Here is a 19,482-nt window from a genome sequence, read left to right as displayed (position 1 = left end):
AGCGAATAGAGATACACAAAAATGTTCAGGGAAAGCAAGAAACAATAATACACTTAAATTCAATACAAACAGTAAATGCACTAAAAACTATTTTTATATTCAAAATGATTTACTATAAGATGAAAATAAATAGTGGTTGGATACTAAACAGCAAATGCTTGAATTTAAACTGAAACGGAACCAAAGAAATCAAATTAAAAAATCAATGAATGGCAAAAGCAAAAATAGTTGCTTCGTTCTGACAAACAGAAAGACCATACACAAAGCCTCTTTTCCCGCTGTTGAAAAACAAAATCATTTCGTTGTGCATAAGTAAACATAGAAGTTTGCTTTGACGTGGTCCAAGAGACTTTGTAGGCCGGAGTGCGGACTTCTCGAGGAAAAAGGATGCACCGAAAGATATAGAGACAACGCACAAATTGTCAAATTATTTAAATACATGTTTATTTCAAATTTCATATATAATTAAATATTCATAAATTTGAAAAGGTGAGTTCCGAGGTTAGCCCTATTGATAATACCCCCCAAAATAAAAAAAAAGTATTTTAAAAATAAATAAAAAAATACAATTTAAATTATATTAAAAATTAATGAAAGGTTAAAACTGTATTTAAAAAGTTAAAATTTAAAAATGATCTAAGTCTAGATTCAAAACTTTCGAGATCTCTCGCAAGATGAAGTAGTGAATTCAACGTTCCTCTCTTCTTTGATTACGTACATGTTCCTGCAAAAGAGATACATACAGTCTACAGACTGAAGTTGCAGTATATTAAAATCAATTATAAATTTAGAAAAGGAGTACACAATGTATCGCAGTATTGCTATAGGCTACTATAGCACTACTACTGTCGGCTACTACAATGTAGCTGACTGAAGGTAAACATGCAAAAAATCGAAAAGAAGCTATTGTGTTGAATTCATATGGGATAAAATCATTAGGACCAGAAGTGGAGGTGCTGAAATGAATTAATGAATAAAAACTCTCAGCTTTTTACTTGGCACTCTGATATTATTAATGTTTAGTTATCACTCTAAATCTTTAAAAAGCCACTCAAAGAAACGAAATAAAATTGCTTTTTCACATCATATTTTTAATCAAACAGCTTAAAAATATGTTTCATTGACATTAAGGCACTCAAGTGCTATTTCAGATTACATAATAATTCGCACACATTAGCTATATAAAGAATAACAAATTTTGCCAAGAAATTATCAAAACTGTATAAAAGTTTCCAGTGATTCTACAGAAGATGAAGTGTCTTATAACTCTCTTCGTTTGCCTAGTAATCACTTGTCAGCTTTCAATAGCTGCGAGCAATCACGATTCGGTAAGTATACCGTTATACACCTTGAACATAACATCAGCCATACTTATTTTCTGTTGTCGTTTTTCTCCCGTCACCCCGATTTCACAAAAACTCGATTCACCTTTAAAATTGAATGAAACTTCAAATCAAATTTAACAAAAATGGTCTCAAAGTCCTTTTTAATATTAATTTTTTTTTTGGACGAAATTTTTCTTTTTTTAGCGTGCCTTCAAAATATGTAAGGCCAATCAATTGAAAATGGAACAGCTAAAACTTATTTTCTTCTCTTTAAAAGACTTAGTTTTCTGACTTCAGCCAAAGAAAACTGTGTCAATCGGTATGTGATTGGCACTTGTTGCTGTTCTAATAATGTATTTCAGTGACATTTTTTCAGTTTTTTTCTTCCTGTCACTGTATTTATCTTCCATATTGAAACTGTTTAAAAGTGAAATTATCTTTTCCCCAATTTATTGTCACCCATCATCAACCTTGCCGGCTATTGCTAATCGTCTTTAGCAAAGATAAATTGTTCTATGTTGAGCGTACGTCTTTACACTCTTTTGGATTTCCTATTAAAAATCTGATTTTAAGCTTGTAAACTCCAAGGTACGATAGTGTAAATCGTTGTAGAGTAATCTGATAGCTTAAAACCATCAGTCTTTTATGGTGAAAAGCTACCGTAGTCAACTGCCAAACCATAAATTTCACTAGAGCGGATTTGAAATTTCACTTCAGAACTACAGAAAGTGAAAAAAAGTGTTTTAGATAAAGTTAAATTAAAGAGAAACTATTTTTCCTTTGTTCGTATTAGCATGAACCGGGATCCAGCTTTCCAGTACAGGAGCTAACATTGTCTATCAATCTTTTATTGTCATTTCTTTTTCTTATTAGCTAAAGAGCCACGGAAGGATCCCTGCATCCCAAGGTAAACTACCTTATATTAAACATATCGTGTTCTATTTACCATTGTCTCGCACCTTCTGTGCGTCATAATGCAATGCATTTGAGATATTTCAATCCATGTTTTTGTTCCTGGTTAATTTAGCCATTCTGGTCGTTGCGCTCCTTTCTTATTTGTGTTTGCGTTCAAAGATTTTAATCTTAGGAAAAAACACCTCTAAAAGGCCGCCTTTACATTTACAGCCGAGTCATCTCTCTCTCTTTTTAAAACACTTTTATAAGACGGACATCTGGTGTTTGTTCCGTCCCTGCCGTTTTCAGTCAATTCACTGAAACTAAACCCCCTATCAAGACGGACACCTCTCTAAAGACAGAAATTTAGAGCAGGTCCGACGGTTTCCATTTTAGAGAGATTGACTGTAAACCTGAAATAGTGTATTGTTAATCCCTAACACCCTGAAGACAAAGGAGTTATGTTTTGGTGCGATCGTCCAGTCGCTAAGCGTACGCGTGAGAAACACTGAGAAAGGCACGGCTGTTGGTATCTGAACGGAAGTCAACTTTTACATTAAAGTGAAAAGCAGTTCGTTCTGCTTTTTTATCACCGCTGATCTTATTTCCCTTTCGCAAAATTAATGTATCGATTTGCAATTGAAAATTTTACAGAAATCAGAGATTCTCCCATAGTATCTAACACCAGAAGTGTATTGGACTTTGGTCTTTTGATCATATGTGGGACAGGCAGAAATCCATTTGACTATAATGGCTACGGCTGTTTCTGTGGAATCGGTGGACATGGAACACCCGTGGATGACACAGACAGGTAAACTAACGAAACTGAAGAAGCCTGCACAGCACTTCCCAAATAACGCGAGCTTTTACATGTAAAATTCGAAAAAAGTGATTGGATTTCGTTTTGTCAAAAACAACATAAAAAGAATTTTACAGCTAACTTAGTCGTACATTTTCCTCTTCGTTTACACATAGTACACGTGCTTGTTACGAGATTCAATTCAAATAAGTAGTTTTTTTTACTGAGCATTACCAAGACCTGGCATTACTTATGATAGCTCACTTTGAACATGAGGATGGCCTGGAGCCTGAGTGGCTACGCGAGCAGTTATGGGATTATCTGGAAGAAACACAAAAACCCTTTTGTCTCTTCAAATAAGCGCTCGTGCATCATCTTATGCTTCAGCCCATAATTCTTGTTAAAATTGAGTTATTATCAATACTCAACAATATTTTTACATATCCATTTTATATTGTTTCCTAAGAAAGGTCCTTACAGGTTTGTTTGACATTCAGGTGCTGCCAAGTGCACGACGACTGCTACACAGCAGTGTCAAACTCAGGCTCTTGCCCATTTTCTTGGGCTGTTTACGCGATTCCTTACAGCAGAAAAGAATGTTATGGATGCGGTAAGACTTTGGGGTGTTTACATAGGCTATCAGTGTATGTTCTGTTTAATCTGGCTTTGAGTACTAGTCATATATACGAATTGTACTCTTGAGTTTTCACAATATTTCTCTCCTCCCGTGTGTTATGAATAGTACATTGGCCACCTGAGAAAATGTGAGGGGAAGGGGGGTGTAGGAAGGCAGTCCTGACACTCACAACAGGCTAGTGGCTTCATGCGACGGAAATCGGAGTTAGGTATCACTTTTAACGACATAAATGCTATAAATTTCCCGGGGATGGGTTTAGGCTTATTCAAAATCAAAAGTCAGCTAATGCACACAAAATAGCTGTAAGGAACAGTTTAATATTACAAATTGACTGACTAGAGCGGCTGTCATTAAGGGGTGGGCGGGGGGGGGGGGGGGGCTTCAAAGCCTGAGAAGAGCTTTCATGACTGAATAGAACTTTAATTACAATAAAAAAAGAACTCTCTTTATGAAGTTTTCATGTAACAATACTTGAGATAACGGAATTTTTTAATGTTAATTTGTAATGGACTATGAACATCTCATACACCAAAAACAAACCTATTCTCATATCCATAAGCTAGTGCTAGCTGACTAGTGAGTTTTGACTTTCAAAACACCTTAATAATAATAATAATAATAATAATAATAATAATAATAATAATAATAATAACATGCGCAAATTTCATATATACCTTGAAAACATACTACTAACTATGTTGAAAATAAACTAATCCCGCGTAAGGCGAAATCAAGTTTGCACCTGTATGGAATACCGAGTAAAAAATTACCCAATGGATGTGCGAGAAAGAGCTGTTGTAACCAATCTGGTCCTCAGGGTCTACTCCGTCATTTTAAAAACTCGTCGTCGAGAAGACTCTGGGGTCGAGGTTGCTATTGTAACTATTTTATGACGCGATTTTATCAGCCACAGAAAGGAAGAGACGGAAAACGATACATACATGTTTGTCTATTTAAAAAGGACGCAAATTTCGTATTCCTTGCTGACTACCACATGTCTTTTTCAGAACCTGCAAGCTACTACTGGTTTTACGGAAAGTGTCGGCACGCTTTGTGTAAGTGCGACTCAGAAGCTGTGCAGTGTTTCAAAAGGTCCAAGTTCAACCCTTCCTTCATGAATTATTCACGAGACAAATGCTAGTTGTGATACATCTGAAGTATATTTGAACCATTAAACACATTTAAAAGTCGACAAAGGCCTACGCGTTTTACCTTAACTTTACCTTATTTTTCGCCGCCCCATAAGGACGTCACGCTGTATAGTAATAATTAAACTTTTAATAATATACAAGCAACAATTTCTGCATTGTGATTGGCCAAGAACACCTCAATTTATCCCAAAGCAGTGCAAAAAGTGAAATTGGCAGTGCAAAACAGTGAAAATGAAAAAAGAATGACAGTTATGGCAGCTCTATGCAAAATCCATCTCGGTCGAATCTCGGACAAGCAAAATGGCGGACAAAAGTGAGACAAGATACGAACTTTATAACGCAATTTTAATGAAAAGACACAAAAAAACAACGCAAAGTTCAAAAGTACATCAAACATAACCGATTATCGAGAATTGTGAAAGACAAGGAATAAACACTATTATTAAACTGAAAAAGGCTGACTGTACGGTGGGATTGGAGTTATTTCCTTCCACTTGAATATTTCCCTTGTCACGGCCTGATCAGGGAATGAAATATTGGAAGGAAATTACAATGGGACCCAAATTACAATAGTTCAATCCTACCGTACGGTCAGCCTTTCTGTTTTTTAGTTGTTCGTGTAGACCTATATATTTTGCTGATTAGATCCACCAGGATCCGGTTCCTTCGTATTGTTCGTTGGCCCTTTCTAACGAAAGTAATTTGCATTTATTTTGTTTTTGCATTACTGCGCTTTGTATTCGTGATAAGCGTTGCGTGACAGAGAGAGGCCAGAAGTGATTAGTTTTGGTTTTGCAAAACGCAATCGAAAAATCGCTCTAAAATAAAATACTTTTTCGGCACATGTACATAAACGTGAAGTGAAACTCGAAACGTGCTACTCACAAGGTCACAATTTATCAAGGTCACGAATATTTATGTTCGCAGAAAAGCGTGGGAGTAGGAAAGCAGGGCACACATTACACGTCACGTGCGGACTTATGCAATCTTCCACTCACGAGGGATTGCCAACACACACACGCTCACGTTCACCGGAAACGGAAGTCAACTAATGCATTCGCGAGGAAAAATATGCAGAAAGAAAAACACAAATATCCCCTTTTTTATTAATTCCTGTGCTTTCCAAATCATTTGAAAAAAGTGAAAGCATAAATACGAGTGGTTTAATTCCAGAAAAGTGGCCCAAAAGCTTTGCTTCATCCTAAAAAAACATATTGGCCTTTCAACCATAACAATGATCACCGCACGTGCATCGTTTTCACGTGTTATGTAAGATCCGCACGTGAGCTGTTTGTACATAACGAATCGAAATATTTGCACGCTCGACATTCGTAATTATCACAGCATCATGGCTGAGTCCGCAGGAACAGATATCGAGGAGAGGATATGCCTTTCTCGTCCAATTTCCCCTTGTTCAGCAAAGGTAAAAGGACAAAAAGTGAGTAGATTTCGTTTCGTGTTAAACATGCACGTGTGTAAGCAGCGAAGGGCAGTGAAAACCGGCAAAACATTTTGGCAAAGTTAATGAAAGAAATACAAGTCTTATAACAGCGTATAAAGGTTTGAATTCTAATAGCTAGGTCTATATATTTCTTTAATGTTTGGTTGCATTAATTTCCATCTTCTTCTATAATTATTTCTGCGAGTATCTTGAGAGACGATGAACAAAAATATTCGACCACTTTTTCGCCGGTCTTCTACAATAATAAAATTATATTTAGCCTTATATCGACGCAAAATGTTTCGATAAATACTATCAGGACTCCCGGTATTCTGTGCAACATGAGAAAACTGGGTCGGGACGATCGAACAAAATACTGAAAGAAGCAATATGCTTTTTTTGATTTGTGAAATCAGAGATGTCAATGGAAGGAATCCATTAGTGGCCATTGGTGCTATGGGTTACATGGTATTTTGTCCCCGTCACTTAAACTGGGGGGGGGGGGGGATTTTTGAAAATACCCACTTTCAGGGAGGGGTAAATTTTTCATTTGCCTGAATTGGTTTAAAATGACACTAACCCCCCCCCCAGTCATAAATAACGAACAGTCCCTTGGGTGTATAAAAGTATGTGTAAGTTCTAAATCTGAATGGTTAATTTGCAAGAGTGCAAAACCACCAAAGCAAGTAAAATAGCTAAAAAAGAAATTTAAACCTGTGTTAACCTCCTTGTTGTTGTCTTACAGACAGATTATTCTCACAAGCTCACTGAGAAAAGAAGAAGAGACCGAATGAATATCAGTATGTCTGAAATAGCTCAACTATTGCCATCTTCATCTGCTTCTAAACAGGTACAGCATAATCTAGTTATTTTTTTCGGGAGGGGGATGGGTTGGAGGGGGGAGGGGGTGTTTTCAGAAGACTTCAGAAAGCATATTGTTTATATTCCCCGCCCCCCTTTGACTTAAAAAGATACCTGTTCCAGCCCGAAGTAGAGAGGATTTAAATGTACCCTGTTCTCCATGATACACAACTTTAACATAACTGTTTTAATTAGATTACTTTTTCCTTTGGGGTGAGAGAAAATGACCAACTCACTTATTGAATTTTTTTGTCGCTTTTTCATTTACCAATGAACACAGTGAGTTAATTTTGTTTTTCTTTACACATGCTGTAAAGCTGGAGAAAGCTGAAATTCTGGAAAAGACAATTAGTTACATCAAGAAACTTCAAGATCTCACGGGAGAAATGAAGGCAGGAAATAAGACCGAGAATTCACAGCTAAATGGTGAGAATTCAAATTATATGCTTAATGTATAATGTTAAAAACAGGTTTATTCACATATTTTCCATATTCAAAATCAAATCAAATTACATTTTATTTATACACATAGCACCAAGAAGTACAAGAGTTCTCATTTAAAATTATGTGTACGTGTATCTCTAAAAGTAATTAAGATGGAAATCCACGAGGAAGTCAAGTAATATTTATTTAAGTTGGACAAAAATTGATTAATAGAATAATGTAAATCCTTTTGCGTTATTTCCTATCCTTGATAAAAGGTAAAGATGTAAGTACATAATTATCTGTGATAATACCAACAACAATTTCTTATCAGAGTCTCAGAAAATGAATTTCAAAGTTCACAACCTATAGGCAAAATCTCATGTGTAGCCATTTTGTAAAATCATTTTTAAGCGATATTTCAGTGGAATTTAGCGGAACTTTAAAATTGGTTTTTGCTGTTTGGTGCTTTTAAAAAAGATTTCTTTTGGTAAGGTATTTAAAGCAGTAACACAAAAGTTTGCAATAAGGTGTAAATAATTTTGATACAACAATTTCTTGTCAGAGTCTGAGAAAATGAAATTCAAAGTTTATAAGCTATAGGCAAAAGTTCGCATCTTTTAAGCAATTCAGTGGAACTAAGAAATTTTTTCGATGTTCGGTGTTGTTAGAAAAGATTTTCTTTTGATAAGATATTTGTAGCAGTAACACAAAAACTTGCAATGAGGAGTAAATGTTTTTGGTACATAATTTTGTCCATTAACTACTTGAAATCCTGGAAGAAATGAAAATTATATCTAAAAATCTAAAATGCTAAAAGTTATTTTGGTATTTACAAGTAAAAATTTAAAATGTATAATAAAATAAATGTCACAATATATAAATTCATTTCTTTAAATGTTATTCATCTAATAAGTTGGTTGTACATGTATAAGTGTTCATGAACATTGACATCAAGGCAGTACTTTATCCCTGGGGGAGAGGGGGGTACTCCCTATAATGAACTGTACGTGGAGGCTCCTCACAAAAGAGGTGCCTTCTTTAGGCCAAAAAGGGTAACAATTTCACGTGCTGGAAAACCGTCATTCAGTTATTAAAAAGGACGTTTTGAACAGACCCACTGAACAGTCTAAGTATTTTAAGGTGTTATTCAAGTGAAAAGTAAATAAATTAGATGTTGTATCCCTACTGTAGGAAAATGAAAGAGTTCCTATTTTCTAAGGGTTTCCTTTTCAGTCAAGTTTGGACCTTAGGGCAGAGCCTCCCTGTTTATAATATTATTGAGTAGCACCCCCTCCCCCAGGCTTTATTCTTGTCCTCTCTCTTTATAAATATGTAATGCCCGGTGCATAAGTTGGGGAACTTGATGAGGGCTGACTGAAATCACAAATGAAGCATCTTGCTGGGTAGGGGGTACTCTGTAACCAAGTGCGTATGCAATAAATATAATTGATCGTAAATTACCACTGTAATTAGCTGACAGTTTGAAAACAACTTGCTTTTTAAAATTAACACTATTTTGCAATTTATTTTAGAAAAACAAAATGCCACAGCTAAAGATGATCAACCACCACCCAGTGCACAGCCAGAGCTAAATTCAAACTACTACAGTGGTTTTAGTGACTGTATTAGAGAAGTATTTCACTGTCTCACCAATGTAGAAGCCATGGACCTTGAGCAGCCTTGTTTTCAGCGACTTATGGGCCATCTACAGAATGAACTTCAGTTCATGGGAGAACACAGAGAAGGGAATGACTCAGACAAAAACCACAAAAACAATTCAAACAACAACGTTTCGACTGCCACTACCAGTTTGCCCCCATCAAAGTCTTCTCGTAATTCCTGGAGGCGTAAAAGAACCCATGATAACAGTGCAAACTCAAGCACCCCAAGTGAGACCTCCAGTGAAAACACAGCTGCAAAGAGGCCCCATGTGGATTGCAGTGATAGCAATGGAAGTAGTACTTCATCAGAAACAGTAAGTAGCAGCTCGAAAAAAGAAAAGAGAAAAGTTTCCCTAGGCACAGGCTGTACATCATGGAATGAGAACAGATCAGCTGCTCATTCAAACAAAGCAGGCAGTAGTGTTGGTTCAGAGAAAGAAAAAGAAGTAAGTTCCAGTGCCTTAAAGCAGGAGAGTAACAACATGTTTGACAGCGCTAATATGGATGGAGGTGGATGTGGAACTGACAGTGCAGGCATGAACTGTAATTGGCCCAACCTTGGCCTTGACATGCCAATTCAGGCCACACCTCTCTTGCCAAGAACTCCTTATATACCCAATCCTTACACTGTACCGACATATGCTCTTCACCCAGCTGGTACACACTACATTCCAGTGGTTCTTCATCTGAGCGTCCCTTTGCCCCCATTCCCTGAAATGAATGGACGCTTGAACACAGTACCTAATGGAGGTTTTGGAGCACTTAACTACTTGAGAATGCAGTTTCCATATTTCCCATCTGGGTTTCCCTTTGCTCCCCAAGTAAATGGCATTGCAGGGCTGAATGGTGTACAGATTCCCAAGAACGAGTCAGTTCAAAAGCAATGTGAGTCCAAACCAAGAGATGTCGATTCTACCAACATAAGACATGAACATTCACCAGAGAATGAAAGTGCTACAAGGGACTTGTTAAACAATATTGATTAGACCATGTCTAACTAAATTATGACATACTGTGTCTATGATTTTGCAAATTCATTTTTCCAAGAGGAAGCTTATTTAATTACTGTGTAATTAGCCAAGAGTTTGATGATTGCCATTTCGTGAGTTTGCTATGTTCTACCGGAGTCTCTGATATGTACCTCCAGTAACTTGCATCCAGTGCCAATTTGTATTTGGATCAATGCTTCTGTTCTCGATATTTGTTTAGTTCAGACTATTAGGTTTTTTTATTTACATACAGATACCACTATGGCTGTATGTACACTGACTGTAGTGAGTGTACTCTGCTGATGGGACTGTTGACTCTTCCAAAACCGTAAGCATTTTGCAGAGCATGAAAGGCATTTACTTACTGTATATATAAAGTGTATATAGACTACCTTATCTGTTTACTTGAACTGAGTAATTATAAATAGTTTAAGTATAGACTACATAATTTTGTATATAGCTAGAGTTTTTGAACCTGATAAGGAGTGTTCTTATGTGCAACTGCCTCTTGCATTTACTTTATTTTACTCATTGAAAAAAGCGAGTAAAATAGATTCAGCAAAACATGTAGAATAAGAAATAAAAAAACATAAACTTACTTCCAAGACTCTACAATTAAGTGTTAATTCTGACTTAATAATGTATAGTGTTGCACATGTATCACAGTGCATTTTGAAACCATCAGGATCTGCAGTATTGTTAAGCGCAATGAGTGCTTTCATTATTACATGGGACTTCAAGGAGTTACATTCTTCCATTTTGGATCTCTGCAATGGTAGATATGTAGGTCACTCCTGAAAGCAATGAAAAAACAATGCAAATCTACTGCGTGATGCATAGCAATTAAGCTTACTTTGTAAAACATAAGAACCTACAACACTGGAAGTATCGTTTTTTGTTCTGTTCATGACTGCTGCATGGTTCGTAAGGAAACGTATGAAAAAAACTTTAACTGCACTGAATCTTTTGTGTCTATAAAGGGGTGTTATCACAAGTTCCGCTGGGACAAGATTTTAACCTAAAATTGATGAAGTTGCCGAAAATTCTGTCCTTGCATGTGTCTTGAAAGAACGCGAAAACTATTTAATACGTTGCTTTACCTTCAGAAATTCACGTAATCTTGATAGTGCCGTAGGCACACTGCAAAATCCCGAAGTGTTTTTAAGTATTTGGTTATAAGGAAATTTTACCGTTGACAACTTTACAAGAATCTACAGCGTCCGCCATTTTGAATTGCTCCACATTAGCAGAAACTCGGCCATGTTCTGTTGGAAATCCGCGATTTGTCATTGGTTGAAAATATCGGAACCAATCAGAACTAGGTTCTTCCATTGTTTTCTGTTTATCAAATAGAAGAAGGATTTCCTAGGATTTTCTGCGAATACAGACGTATTTCCGGTCGTCGCTTCTCTCCGCCGAAAAATACGACAGTCGAAAATACATCTGCGTTCGCAGGCTAAGGATTTCCATGTTCTATGAAAAAAATAAAAATGCAGCTAGAGGTCTAGAAAAGCTGTTATTAGATGCCCGAGCCGTCAGGCAAGGGCATTCAGCTGCTTTTCTAGACGTCTCTATCTTAGAGTTACTAAAACAATTAGACTACTTGCCTACTACTACTTGTTTTCTATGGGCGATAGTCAGTTCGGCTGCGTCTCGTTGACTATTCGCTCATAGAAAATTTGGGCTCGTAGTTTAATTGTTAACTAGAAATGACTCCGACATAAGGGATTTAAACAACTAACTAGAACAAAGAGTTGAGATCAGGGATCATCCAAAGAGCGTCCGAGGCACCACGCTGCAGATGCACCCCACACATCTAGTATAACCTGTTCCAGACGTTCTAGTTGGAAAGCAGCGCGATGAACGACCCCATGAACGGGATTAGCTTGAAGAATGGCGAGGGGCTTAGTGGGAGAGAGCGAGGGAACCCTCGCCTTCTCCCCCTCACCCCCTCCCCTCATTTTTCGCTCGCCGTTTTCCGCGCTGCTCCCCAACTAACCGAACGCCTGAAACAGGCTAAAAAATAGCCTGAGTAAGAGGCTTTTCTAAGGCCTGATGCTTAGGGTAGACAAAAAAATGCAAGATATTTGTCATGCAAAACTTTAAAACCTTAGGCATTTTTAAGAAATGATCTAACGTTACTTTTAGAAATAGAGACATAAGGTGCCTCCTTGACATGATCTAGTAAACTGCGCATGAAAGGAACGAACACTCATTCTTATGCTGCGTCCCGGGGGGGGGGGGAGGGGGTATGTGCCGCCTGGGTCTTTAAAGTAGCAGAATTGATACCCCGTTCTAGAAAAAGGTCAATATTTTAGCACCCCGTTTTCGCTGGTGATAATTTGAAGTTTTCGTGCGTTCGATATATCATACCCCGTTCTATATCGGGAGCCCAAAATCACGACCCCGTTGGGCGGCACATACCCGTATAGGTATTTTGGGGGGAGTACCCCCCTCCCGGGGTGCTGCGCTCACTTGGCATAGGGGGAATATGCATTAGCAAAAGAATAACAAAACTGTTCTGCTTGTGTCACGTGAGGACAGTACAGGAAGAATGAGTAAGTTCACTGTGGTCGATCCTCGAATGCTCTTATGCTAATTCCTATGCTTGTGCAAATTTATCTGCTGCTTGTGCTTATTCCCAGTAAAAACCAGCTTTAACGAGGACAAAATAATGTGTTGTCAAAAAATATTGCTTTACCCATATGATTGCACATGTCATTTCTAAATGGGACATCTTTTTATACCTCGACATTTTACGAAGCCTAATGCGTTACTTGTGAATAACTGACCGTATGAACTTCAACTGCCCTCAGCTGCTGATCACTGAATGGTTCACGTGACCAAGACGTGAAACTACGCACGAACTGAGATGTTCACTTTTACTTATGTAATCTTAATTGTTACATAATTAGTTCTCACGTGCGGGGCATCTTAACTGTAATGACAGCAGCTGCTAGCTTGGTTTTACTAGTGACGCAAGCGCAAGCATAACAGCTCATATTTCACCGTGAAAACGGCTTCGACGCAAGCACAATGCAAGCACAAGGATCATTTTTTTCCTTTTCTTGTGTTTTCGTTCGTGTGAAAACGAAACACCGTATAAGCCTGGCCGTGTCTAGCCGATTGGAGCACTCGTTCCAGATTCCCTGAGATTCCCTCGCGTCTGCATTTGGACAAAGTGGCGGAGGCCGCGGTTGATTTTGATAAAAGTTTTCCTAACTTGTTCGGAAGAGTGTAGACAAAAAACAAAAAGGCACAGGCGTGGGTTTAGGTAGCGAAAGAAATGGAGATTACTTCGTTCTTTAAAAATATCTATAACCCCAAATGTTTTGTTTTCCTCCTTTTTTGTAGTCACTTCCACTTCCTTCGTCACAAGAGTAGAAAGACAACAACACTCGACGCCTGAGAGTTTCTGGCCCCATGTACGGAGGGAACGGAGTCAAGAACGGGGCCTTCTTACTTGTAAACATCGCGTTCTTATGCTTCTGCTTCTGCTTATGTCGACGTTCGTTTTCACTTGGTACAAACTACTAATGCTTGCGCTTGTGCTTTGCGTCTCTAGTAAAAACCAGGCTTTGCTCTCTTTGGGTGGCTTGCGCAAAGAGATTAATTGCCATCGCAAACACCCATAGCCTAGGATAGATGTCAGTAGATCCGTGTACGTGTACATGTTCATTACTCGATTGTAGCTTCACTAGCAAGACGTTGATCTTTTCCCACCCACCCTCCCTATTCATTATTGTTGTTGTAGCCAGTGGGTGGCAGAGAGGTTTTTTGTAGACCGTGTTCGTTTTTCGGGTTGTATACTTTGAATAAACTTTTCTCTTCAGCCTCTTGGCCAAAAGGCAAGCCGTGTCTTGATTTGTGTTGTGGCGGGGGAATAAACTGTACTGACAGAAGCTGTTTTTTAACAACAGTGAAGCAAGCGACAATCAGCGCTTGGTATTTTCGAGAGTCGTTTCCGTTGTGTTATTCTGCTAAATATGGCATGGGTCACGACTTTTACGATAGAAAACAGTGTTTCATAGCCACAATACACCCTCAATTTAGGGCCCCCCTTCCCCTTTTAAAAGGGTTTTTTTGTACACCGGGGGGGTTTTGCGCCGCCGATTTTTAAAAAGGGACTTTCAGAAATCGCCTCATACAATACTAACGAAACGGAATTTCTTCCGGCAGTTATTAAGCAATTAAAAAGAATTGGAACCCATGACCTCTGCAAGGTTCCATAAGTTGGAATGTAGCTATGAAGATCTCATTCGCTTTCGTTCTTTCCACAATACTATATAATTTATTTCAAGTTTCTTTTTTAGTTTTGATTGATCATCTCGCCAGATGTATGTATATATTTTGAATTTAGCGATCAAATATGATAAATGGACAAACAGCGTTTTTTACGGTAGAAACAAGTTTGTTAAAAATATTTTAGGGTTCAATCTTTGGATTGAAGGTAGTAATTTCACACATGCATTTAAGCGTAATCTTGATACTGAAATCTTAAAGCAGACAAAAGTAAAAAAAAAACCGTATACATGACATAAGCTGTTACTTGCGCGTGGGAAAACTACCGGCAGAAAGGAGCCGAAAAGAAATGTAATCAGCACTATAGAAAATTAAAAGTGTCTATTAGTATCGCATTTAAATGTGACATGTGACAAGTAGTAAAAAGCCCCCAAAACATATATGTGTTCTAAACATAAGATAAAACTTAAAAGCAAAAATGGAAAAGTCGTTTATATTTGTTCAACAGTTTCTTTTAAACCATTTCCCCTTTTTATCAGCAACCAATTATAGCTCTTAATGAAAATTTAAACTATTTAAAATTGTAAATGGTCTTTACTTTTATTGACATTCAATTCCAGCGGAAAATAGTTCTGATTGGCTAGAAAAGGTTAAACTTAAACAGAACGTTTTGTTAGTTGGTCAAACATTCTTCATATTTGTAATTAGTTTCTCCTTTTAGTTTTTACACTTTACTTTCGGAAAAAAGTCTTTGTTACTCTTTCACAGTACGAACTGTGTGATCTCTACTCTGCCCTTACCGTCGAGTTTTTGGAAAAATGAGGTCCCTACATATACCCACTATTATTCTTCTCGTTTCCATCATTGTCTGTGTTCTGTCTCTCCCGTCAGCCTTCAAGGTAGGTTTGCTAGAGGGCGTTCAAAGACAATGCGGCAAGGAGCGCTCTACACTCTTTTTTATATATAAGAACCTTTAATTTTCGGCCCAGGCTGAATGTTCTTAAGATTTAAGATTTATTAAGATTTGAGCCTAAAATGTTCTTAAAATGTTTTTAGTTTTTGAATTTTAAAAACAAAGTGGTATTGCAATAAATTTATTCGTAACCGTAATGAACATGTTCATGTCGCCAATGAGTGATGACATTGTTGGTTTCAGGTCAGAATTTGAATAAATATGTATTCATTTCGTACATATATTTGTCACTTACAACGAAGAGGAAAAAAATCGTTCTTAACCAAATTTCAGCCTTCGGCTCGTTCTTGGGATGTTCTTAAATTTTGGCCTGTTTTTCAGCCTCGACGTTCTTATAAAAAGGTTCTTATATAAAAAAAGGAGTATAGTTTATATACGGGAACCTTAATTCTATTACTGGGCTAAACTATCTGTAATGTCCAGACCTTTTGAAAGTCACTAATCATCTTTAGAGTATACTAGGCGACTTTCAGATCTAGAATAATCTAAATAGCTTTTATTTTCCCTAAAAATAATTCTATACAGAGAACTATTTTCAAAAATAATTCTCTGTATTCTCTGTATAATTCGCTGTATATTACTGAATAATACCGGGGAACTCTAGACTGATTTGCGATAACGCCAAAGATGGGACTATTAAGTTCTGATAGCAGTTATAAAACACCAAATTTTGTATAATGGTTTTTTGTATCTGTCTGTGTTGAGATAAAAAAAGAGTTTCCTGTTTTAAATGTTAGGTGGTGTTACGAAATCTCAATAATTAATATTTAATTAGCAGTATTAGTTACAGTTTAAATTTCCAACTGATCATCACTAGCCTAATAAAAAACTCCTTGTTTTTATCTCAACACAGGCAGGTGCAAAAATCACTATACACTATTTGTTTCATAATAACTGCCTTCAGAACTTAATAGTCCCATCATTATTGTATCGTACGGCTATTGCTATTTTTTCTTCAGATACGTACTAGGTTAGAAATGAAATATGCAAATGATTTGACATTGATATTATCCTGTTTTGGCAGTAACAGTCCTTATAATAAATGTAGTAAGAATTAATTCGTAGCAGTGCATTATGTACTTAACAAACCACCAAACAAAAAGTATAAAAAAACATAAGTAAACATGGGTGCTTTGTGCATTAAAGGCGTGGATAACAGAAGTGATCACCAAAGGGGGATTGTCTTGTATGACAACAAATTTTTCCAACTAGCGCTCGAACGAATGCGTAAAGACCAGTAGGAAGAAATTGTTATTTGACTCTTTGGCTAAAAGAATAATTTTTGGTGTCATGAACAGTGTGATCACATACACCAGAAAACAAATGTACAGGACTAAAGAAAACGTCAGATGAGCTTAAAATCGCTATTGCCATGGGCGCAAGCATTTTTATACTGTGATTAATTTGTTTTTTTTTGTCCTTTATATCCACATTTTATTGTTATCTTGATTGCAGAAGAAAAGCGAAAAAGCGCCGTTCAAGAGGAGACATGGTAAGGTTGATAAAATAAACATTGTCTTTAAACTGATGCGACAGGTGCATTGACACAACTGTGCTGAACTTAAAATTAAATCAGCGCGTTTCATGAGAAAGTTTACCGTTACACTAAGCTGTTTGCAGTATGAAAAACGTTTCTTTTCACAAAAAGGAAATCGAAAAAAATTGCCGAAATGTCATGATTTATAGACGAAAAATAGAAAAGAAAATAAAGTTTGAGTATGAAAGCAAGGGAAGTCTCATTGCACAGGTACACTAGTACCTAAGCAGTACTGCCATAGTATTTTTATACTATTTTCTTCTTTAAAGTGCGTAACCTTTATCAGTTTGCAACGATGATCGCTTGTGCCACAAACCGAAGCGGCTTGGATTATTATGATTATGGCTGCTGGTGTGGATTTGGCGGATCGGGAACTCCTGTGGATCAAACTGACAGGTATTTTCACTACTGAGTGCCTGGCAGGCTTTTAAAACTTTTATTTTTGACTTAGAAGAAAAAATCCATTAAAATACTGGGAATAAAGTCTGCCTCGGGCTCGGGTCTACTCTTGCCCTCTCCGCCCTAAATGGGATGCTAGTCCATCGTAGGGTTACCCCGTCATGATATTCGCCGTCTGGGCGGAGAGAGGCACTGTGAGAGTTAAGTGTCTTGCCCAAACACAACGGTCACAACGCAGTGTCGCCGGCCAGGGCTCGAACCCGGATCAAACGATCCAGAGTCGAGCGCGCAAATCATATGGCGCTAACCACTGAGTCTCACGCATCATACTGGGAATTGAAGCTATAATAATAAGTAAGGTTTCTAACGTTTGGGGCAAATATCCACCATAGAGTTAGATAAGGCTACAAAATTGGTCACAGTGCAGTTGTTTTCAAGGACATACACAAATTCTGTCAAGTTATGCAGATCTCTCTATTACTGGAAGTTTCTTTGGAAGAAAAAGCAATTCGGCATGTGACATCCGCATGTGTGAGATTGGAGTCGACTGAGCCAGCCTCTTTCTACACTCCACTTGGATTTTCCCGTCACCTTTATTTCAAGCGCTTTTGCTTTTACGGTATATTGATATTCACATGTAAAAATAGATTACATGTTGATCATGCTTGGGATTGAACTAAATGGCTTGTCAGTAACGTTGTTTTCGTTTTATGTTCTTATTTGTATTTCAGGTGTTGCTATATACATGACGCTTGTTACGACAATTTAATTTACAAAAATACCTGTTCTAGTTGGTGGATGCCATATTATTCTAGTTATCTTTACACACCATGTCACACATGTGGTAAGAACTTGTCCCATGGGTTTCCTTTCATCTTTTTGTTCTGATTTAGTTTTTAAGCTCATTTATCTGAAATAGAACCTGCACTGAGATTTTTGTCAAACTTTGCCTATTGGTTGTTTATCTTACAGCAACTTCAATTTTGAAATATAAACGGGGGCCTCCATACTCGTTCAGCAGCAATACTGATTCCTTAAAATATTATGATAATTAATTATTATTAATTGCTTTCTAAATTCACATTTCTGACGAGTTTTTCTTATTCTACACTGGGAATTGAATTAAATCTATTGCTCAATTCCAAAAAAGCAAAAATGATAGGTCACCATACTCGTTTTCGAGAAAAATGACGATCGACCTTTCTGGCGAGCTCCAGCTATAATAAAGAAAGAGCCGCCATATTTTTATGTGCGCGGCTAATCACACGTGAAATTATGCGCAGTAAGTATGCGCAATGCAATACTAGGGAGTGACCTTAAATATATAATTAATAGAGGAAAATGATTGTGAAGCCCGGAAAAGTTCTTTGTTATTTGTTTTTGTTCGCTTTTTGGGGGTTGACAGTGCACAAAACCTGACAAAATACAGTAGGCTGTTAAGTGTGTTCATAAAGTGTCCATGTAACTAACCAATAGAAACATTGCGATTACGTAATTCATGCATAGTGTATGAACGCAAAACAAAAGATGTGCAACGTCGTGGACCTTCCGACATAAATCATGGCATCTTGCTTCTTTGATGTTTGCCGAGTTTCATAATCATTTCCCTCTATTAAAGAAAAGAAGCTTGGAGGTCTAAGTCCTATAAATCGAGCCTAAAAGAAAATTACCAAAAACACTTATTCGGTATTTTTATTCATTTATTTACTTGTTTATTTGTAATCCTAGTGCCAGAATCCAGCTATCCGTCTGATGACAACAATGCTGCTTGTAGGACAGCTCTCTGTGAGTGCGACAGCAAAGCTGTACAGTGTTTTGCTACAGCAAGCTTCAATGCATCAAATATCGACTACGACACTACAAAGTGTTAAATTGAAGAATAAGTTCTTGCCTTTGAAGTGTAAGATGATAAAAAAACTGAAATAAAAAAATCAATTGTCTCCCTAAATGGCTAAAATTTTCAAGTCTACAACATATAGATAGATTATAGCACAAGTAATGTATAAACTGATCACTGTAATTTCCTTATATATAGGCAAATTACAGTTAGAAGTTGAACTATTTATTTCGATTAGGTTATCTTCATTTACAACATTTGGTGCGTGTTCGACACTCAAGATATTGCAAAATGTATCTTAGCTCATACT

At 37.1% G+C, this 19,482-nt stretch overlaps 3 protein-coding genes across 3 annotated transcripts; all 3 read left to right on the top strand.

Annotated features, from left to right (window-relative positions):
- The first annotated feature begins 1,228 nt into the window (after window positions 1-1,228).
- LOC144644160 (phospholipase A2 A2-actitoxin-Cgg2a-like) lies at window positions 1,229-4,845 on the top strand. The gene is made up of 5 exons (XM_078503586.1): window positions 1,229-1,328; window positions 2,199-2,232; window positions 2,874-3,030; window positions 3,516-3,628; window positions 4,663-4,845. Exons 1-5 carry the CDS (start codon window positions 1,251-1,253, stop codon window positions 4,794-4,796), a joined length of 516 nt encoding a protein of 171 aa, XP_078359712.1. The 5' UTR covers window positions 1,229-1,250; the 3' UTR covers window positions 4,797-4,845.
- A 1,209-nt stretch (window positions 4,846-6,054) lies between these two features.
- On the top strand, window positions 6,055-10,789 carry LOC144644147 (uncharacterized). Its single transcript, XM_078503569.1, has 4 exons — window positions 6,055-6,244; window positions 6,993-7,097; window positions 7,426-7,534; window positions 9,067-10,789. The coding sequence occupies exons 1-4, from the start codon at window positions 6,155-6,157 to the stop codon at window positions 10,179-10,181; spliced, it is 1,419 nt and encodes a 472-aa protein (XP_078359695.1). The 5' UTR covers window positions 6,055-6,154; the 3' UTR covers window positions 10,182-10,789.
- A 4,352-nt stretch (window positions 10,790-15,141) lies between these two features.
- LOC144644127 (basic phospholipase A2 nigroxin A-like) lies at window positions 15,142-19,271 on the top strand. The gene is made up of 5 exons (XM_078503549.1): window positions 15,142-15,325; window positions 16,855-16,891; window positions 17,206-17,332; window positions 18,067-18,179; window positions 19,064-19,271. Exons 1-5 carry the CDS (start codon window positions 15,245-15,247, stop codon window positions 19,204-19,206), a joined length of 501 nt encoding a protein of 166 aa, XP_078359675.1. The 5' UTR covers window positions 15,142-15,244; the 3' UTR covers window positions 19,207-19,271.
- Window positions 19,272-19,482: the final 211 nt, after the last annotated feature.

The sequence above is a fragment of the Oculina patagonica genome, chromosome 2 (assembly GCF_052425735.1).
Source record: "Oculina patagonica isolate OP01 chromosome 2, crgOcupat, whole genome shotgun sequence".
Taxonomy (NCBI): domain Eukaryota; kingdom Metazoa; phylum Cnidaria; class Anthozoa; order Scleractinia; family Oculinidae; genus Oculina; species Oculina patagonica.
The sequence above is the reverse complement of the archived record's forward strand: the minus strand, read 5'-3'. Positions and strand labels throughout refer to the sequence as shown.